The 6365-nt window shown below is 57.1% G+C and overlaps 1 protein-coding gene across 5 annotated transcripts in view; it reads right to left on the bottom strand.

Moving 5' to 3' along the window:
- Nucleotides 1–6365, bottom strand: part of RNF123 (ring finger protein 123) — a 29551-nt gene that overhangs the window by 13161 nt on the left and 10025 nt on the right. For all 5 annotated transcript variants that reach the window (XM_008063169.2, XM_021715084.1, XM_021715086.1 and 2 more), the window contains 10 exons: nt 6195–6294; nt 5916–5977; nt 5659–5730; nt 5347–5467; nt 4583–4684; nt 3376–3482; nt 2932–3130; nt 2431–2576; nt 2042–2125; nt 1206–1313 (listed from right to left, as the gene is read on the bottom strand). In XM_008063169.2, coding sequence (XP_008061360.1) covers nt 1206–1313; nt 2042–2125; nt 2431–2576; nt 2932–3130; nt 3376–3482; nt 4583–4684; nt 5347–5467; nt 5659–5730; nt 5916–5977; nt 6195–6294 — 1101 coding nt within the window. The remainder of the gene's footprint in view (nt 1–1205; nt 1314–2041; nt 2126–2430; nt 2577–2931; nt 3131–3375; nt 3483–4582; nt 4685–5346; nt 5468–5658; nt 5731–5915; nt 5978–6194; nt 6295–6365) is intronic.

Here is a 6365-nt window from a genome sequence, read left to right as displayed (position 1 = left end):
GGCTCAGGCACTCCACTCACCTCAGCCTCCCAAAGTGCTGGGATTACAGGCTGAGCCACCGAGCCCGGCTGGGAGTTATTTTTAATAGGTACAGAATGTCTGTTTTGCAAGATAAAATGAGTTTGGAGATTGCTTGTATGAGAATGTGAATGTACTCAACACTTTAAAATGGCTAAGATGGTAAATTTTATGTCATGTATATTTTAACACAATTAAAAAAAAAAAGGCAGAGAGATAGGAAGGCAAGAGTCCTGAGAAGACAGTGTAAGAGAGGGCAGCAAGACTGCCAAGGCAGGCAGGCAGGCATGTAATCCTGGAGCGGGGAAGGAGAGGAAGTTCCCCTGATCTGATATCTTCATGGTGCTGAAGGCAAGGTCATCTGTGGCAGCAAGAGAGGAAGGAGTAGGTAAAAGATGGAGGTGATTTGGGTTTTGGGGAGGAGCCACCAGGAGAAATACCAAGCGGAGATGGGGACACCAAAGGCCTTGAGCACCCAATTATTGGGAAGGGGCATGCCCAAGATCTCAGACATCCTGATGTGGGCACCCAGGGAGAGCCCCAGGGCACTCACTGATGGGAGAGAGGTACCAGAGGGAAGGGAGAAGAAACAAATCCAGAGGGTCTTCTTCCACAGCCGGAGCGTTTTGTTGATTGTGTATCCCACCAGGCTAAATGCCATGGGAGGGCAGATGCTCATCTTTCTGGTTCAGTACCATGTGTCCCTGGCACACTCCAGGCATGGGATTTGTGTTATTGAATGAATGAGCAAGTGAATGAGTGAGTGAGTAGGGAACAAGCCTTCAGGGTGGCAGGTGAGTCACACAGAAGCAGATGCAGAGGGTGGGGGTAAGGCTCCGGGAGAGGTTGCAGAGCCCCTGGTGAGCCAGGAGAGAAGGAGGGGGGTTAAGAAACTAAGAGGGGGCAGAGGAGAAGGGGAGGCAGACGCTGCTCTCAAAGGAAAGACTTAAAGCTAGAAGTGTACTGGAGGTCTAAAAATGGCACCTACTCAACTCCATGGGGCATGAGAGATACAGGAATGTGGCATGGTATAGGAGGAAGAAGTGTGAAGGGTGGGAAAGGGACATGTGTGTGCCAGAGGCCCAAGAGGGCAGAGAGCATCGAGGATCCTGGCACAACCCCGCCTACCCCATGGCAGGGCAGTGAGGTTGTGGGGGTAGCAACTGGCTAAGGCCACATTGACTCACCTGGGAGTAGACAGTGGCGTGGACCCAGGCAAGACGGCGGCTCAGGTGGTCCAGTTTTTCAGAGAAAACTTTCTGGCTCTTGGTCAACTCTGCAAGGATGTCCTTCCTCTGCCACCCAAGGAGAAAGGAGGACAATCAAGTCATGGCCTCACACCCAAGTCTGCCCCGGCCCCCTCAGGCAGCCTATGAGGGGCCCTACTAGTGCCTAGAACAGGTAAAGAGTGGGGCTCCACTTTTCAAAACTCTCTTCTGCCACTGACCCACTGGTGACCCTGAGCAAGCCTCAGAACACATCCATAGTCATCCCCTCAGGACGTGGAAGTGAGCTCAGCTGAGGGACCAGAGCCCCTAGCCAGAACACCCAGGGACTCAATGCCAGGAATGCAGCAGCTCCAGTGGATGGCCAGGCCCAGGACTCTGCTGACATTGGGGGTGAGTGGCCTGCCAGGAAAGCCCAGCAGGGACACATTTGGCCCCACTCCCCAGGCCAGGACAGCTCTGGCAGAGGGGCTCCAGAGGGAGCAGAGGAGCCAGGGCCTGCTTCCTGCTGACTCTGCAAGTGGCTGAGGAAGCACTCAGGGATGATTCATAATTGATGAGGAGAGTGGGTGTGCATCAGCACTTAGTGGGCTGGAGGGTGGAGACACCTGGGCTCAGGCCACACTGGTGATGGGGTCAGGATGTGCTCTCACCGGCATGATGGGGGATAAGAACTTCTGGAGCAGCCCCCAGAACCAGATTTCCTTTGTGGGCTACCCTGGGGACCCTGAGTAAGCAAGCTGCCCCTATACAACACCCCTTCCTTTACAAGACATGCCTGCCTAGTCGGGTCTTACCCGCTTGGGGCACCGGTGGAGCTTGTCCTCTGTGTCCCTTAGAGCCATAGCATATTCGTTGACATCATCAGAGACACCCACCATCTAGAACACAGGACACCACATGTCCAGAGTTACTCTTGGGCACCTCATCCAGGCTTCTTCAGACCCAATGTGGACCCCAGCCCCGCCGAGCTCCCAACATTAGGCCCAGGGTGGCTTCCCCTACAACAGTCAGCTAGGTCAGACCTAAGCAGCAGGGGCAGAAACTAGCCTTGCTGTGGCATGTGCTCATGTGCACAGTCATGCACAGGCAGCCTTGTAGCCCCATGAGCACACAGAGGTGCACACATATGTCCAAACATGCAGAACATCCCCCACCCAGCACACAGGGACCAACAGTGCAAGACCTTGCCCAGCTGCTGGTGAACACTGAGATTGTACATCATGATGGCCCCGTCTAGGACTTCCAGCAGTGAGTTTTCGGTGAGGGGCTGCTCAGGCTCCTCAGGGGGCCGCCCCAGCAGCAGGCCCTCATTCCAGTGGCTGCCCTCAACTGGGAAAAGTGGGGAGGCCATGGTCAGGGGCGGGGCCATCCCAGCTCTCTCCCAAGTCTGTGCAGCCTGGATGGGCCCCACAGCAGGAGAGGGAATCCTCTCTCCCACTTCCTCTGCCCAAGGAAAGATGTGCAGGGAGACTGTGAGGGTTGGGGTGGGGTGCAGGGCAAGGCCCCGCAGTACCAGAGCCTATTTGTGTAGCATCGATTTTTGCTTTCAGAGTGTGCTTCCTGCACCCTTGGGAAGCTGCCAAGCTGCAGGGCTGGGAAGGCATGGAGGTGTATTTTGGTTTTACCCAGGATGGGGGTTGTACACAGAAGGGTCCTGCAGTGTCTGACCCCACCCGGCACCTACTGTCCTCACGGGTTCTCTGCTCCACGCTCAGCGTGCGGACCTTCACTTTCTCCGAGGTGCTCAAAGGCCGCCGTGGGGTCATGAGGCTCACAGCTGCTGTGCTGAGGAAGCGGTTGGCTCGGCCCAGGGTTGGAGAACTGAGCCAGCCAGGCCGGGGCAGGGGCAGTGCCCCCCCCACAGCCAGGGGCTGCATGGGACGCTGTGGTGGAGAGAGGAGGCCACAGGCTACTCAGCTCCCTGGACCAGGGCTAGCTTAGTACGCCCTTAGCCCCTGAGCCTGGGGAATAGGAAGGGAGGGCTCATGCCTCCACCCACAGCAAGGGACCTGCCTAGTAAGAAGCCTCTTGTTCATCTGGAGGGGGAGATGGCCCTGGGTGATGCCCCTGCCCACACAATAAAGGAAAAGCTCAACACAAAGCCTCCTGCCGGCCCCTAGTGCGGCACCTGAGCCACAGCCGGGGCTGGCTCCTCATCCTCGTCCAGATCATCCATGGTGGCCGCCTGGAGCTCCAGAGGGTCGATCACGATGTTGGCTTTGGAAGCAAGGTCATCTGGGAGGAACGGCAGGAGGGTTCTCAGGCCAGTGGTGGGGTGAGAGGTTACAGTGGAAATGCCTGGGACAGCAGGAAGCCCTGGCAGGCTAGGCAGGTGACCCTGTTTACTGCTGTGCCTGCCCCCACCGTCTACTTACTCCACTCCAGCCTTCGCTCATCCCAAGGGCCCTCGTCCAGCAGCCACTGAGGATCAGGCGGCCTTCCTCACCATATGCTTCTGGTCAGCCCGTCTTTGTCTTCTGGGACCTCACACTCATCAGAGCCTCTCTTACTCTCATACCAGGCTCATTCCCACCTCTACAGTGGCAGCTGACCATACAACTCTGCCTCCAGCCCAGGTCTTGCTCCTGGTTATGCCCCTGGCCACCTCAAACACACTTTATCCAATGCCAAACTTGTCATCTTGGCCTCCTCCCTTTCACCTGTGTCCTCCTTATAGTCCCCTCTGTGCCTGGCCTCCCTGTCTCTCTGGCCTCTGCACTCTGGTCTCCATATAACAGCAGCCAGAGGGAACTTCTTACAACACAAGATTCTCGCCTTCACTCCCCAGCTCAAGACTTTCCAAAGTGCCCCTGGAATGAGTCCACACCTGCTTTGTAGACGGCAAGGCCCTCAGGTTCTGCCCTAGAGACCTCTCAGTCTCATTTCTCATTACGCCCGGCATCACAGCACACCAACTGCTTCCGGCACCAGGACGTGCTAAGAGGCTTCAGGCGTAACTGCCCTCACTCATGCTGTGCTCAGCCCTGTGCACTGGAGCAACTTGTGCTCATCCCTGTAGGCAGCTCAGGCAGTACCCGCACGCCCCACCCCCCATGCTCGCCAAGATCCCATGGCCTCCTGTTGGCACACATGCCCCCTATTTCATTACTGCGCTCCCAGGCTTCCTCTGGGGTGGGTGCTCAAGGGAAGGGATAGCTGGATGCAAGCCCAGAAGCAGAGCGGGCAGATCAGCGTCTTCCTGCCTGAGCAGGCAGAGCGCCTCGGGTGCCCTCTGGTGGGCATAGGATCGCTCAGCGCCCTTAGCCGAGCAGGCTCAGGGACTGCCCAGCCCCCTCAGCCCCAAACCTGCTCACTGCTCACAGGTCTGCACGTACCTTTGAGAGTCTTCCGCAGGTGCGAGAGGAGGCCACCCAGGCGCTGCAGGTCGAAGTAGTCCACCTTGCCATTATAGAAGACCTGGGGTGGGATGTAGGCCTCTGCAAGGAGTTGGGAGGCAGGGCCAACAGTCAAGGCCCAGTAGGAAGTCTCCCCTCACAGCCCACCCCTCTACTCGGCCCAGCACAGCACTTCTGTCTTCAGCCACCCACCCATCTAGACAGACAGCAGGACCAGAGGCCAGGCCCCCCCCACCTCCCCACTCCCTGCTATTTCAGGTCAGTGGCAGCAACTGCACAACTTGGGGCTGGGGGGGCATTCATGGTAGCCAGTTACTCAAGGGAGAAGCAGAAAGACCCAGACCCAGGCCTGTGGGATATCCCCCAATCCAGGGTAGGTCAAGCTCCCACTGACTCTTGGGGACTCTGTTCCACACAAAGGGCTTCCCAGCACACAACCAAGGCAGCCTTATAAAGGACTACACAGAGAGCTGGGCGGGCTAGGACTGATGAAAAGAGCTCATAAAAGAGCAAGAGCTTGTGGGGACAATCGGAGCAAACACGGGCTTGGCAGTCCCAGAGTGCAGGGTTTCTGCTGCCTCAGTGAAGAAGCTGCCTGTGTGTAGGTAGGATTTAACTGGGCAGGAGGCTAGGGACACTCCCCTAAGCCCCTCAGTCAGCTCAGCACGCTACACCAACGCTAGAGGCTGCCCTATGCTTGCTTGTGTCCAGCCTCACTGACCTGGGGCCCCAGTGCCACTCACCCTCACTGAAGGAAGTACAGGGGTTGGAGGCCTTGTATTCATCCCAATAGTAGCGCAGGGCAGAGATCAGCCGATGTAAGAAGCAGACCATGTACTCAGGGGGGCAAAGCATGGGCATGTTCTGTGGGCACAGGGCACAAAACATGCATTGGTGCCAGACCATTCCTTATCCAAGGTCCTGCCCCAAGCTTGAACAAGGAGGGAAAGGTCCCAGAGAAAGGCACAGGCAGGAAGGAGGCAGCCTGAGAGGCGCCCAAAGCTCAGGGCACAGCCATGCAGCACAGTCAGTGGGCTGGCCTGGAGGACACCTACCCCCCGGCCACTGGCATTCTCCTGCAGAAACTTGCGGAACTTGGTTAGGAAGATGTACCTAGAAGCCTCACCCTTCAAGGGAAGGAAAAATGAGGTGATGATGAACAGATAATGCAGGGCCAGACCAGACCAGCTCAGTGCTGTATCTTACCCTAGGCCTGCCCTGGGAACCTGAGCCAGACTCGCCCTCTGGGTCCTGGAGCATCATACAGCATCCCTTCCCACCAGGGACCCACAGGGGTCTGAGAGTCACTCACCCCATTGTCATCTTTATTGTTCAACAGCAGCTTCAGGATCTGGACCTGGAGTTCTTCCACCACTGGGGGTGAGGTGGGAAACATGGCCCTCAGGCTGTATCTTACCCTGACTTACCCAGGCTCCCAGGGATGGGAACAGGTAGCAGAATTGGGTTAGGACTCCACCATCACGATTCCCCAAGCCCAACCTAGGTATAGTCACTACCAAGTACCCCCACATACCACGTACATACACACACAAATCCCCCACCCCATGCCATGCCCTGGACTGGGGCCGACCTTCAATGCGCTTCTTGAGCCTTTGGCAGCCCCGTTCGTAGGCACGCCGCCTGAGCCGCTCCTCGGCCGTCTCCTCCTTTACCTCCTTACTCTCTTTGCCCTGGGTGGGGGCAAGGGGTTAAAGACAGCAGGATCACCTAGGACTTACCCAGGCCTACTTCAAGCAGAAGA

Source organism: Carlito syrichta, unplaced genomic scaffold, assembly GCF_000164805.1.
Source record: "Carlito syrichta isolate Samal-C Ts95f unplaced genomic scaffold, Tarsius_syrichta-2.0.1 Scaffold306628, whole genome shotgun sequence".
NCBI classification, from domain to species: domain Eukaryota; kingdom Metazoa; phylum Chordata; class Mammalia; order Primates; family Tarsiidae; genus Carlito; species Carlito syrichta.
The sequence above is the reverse complement of the archived record's forward strand: the minus strand, read 5'-3'. Positions and strand labels throughout refer to the sequence as shown.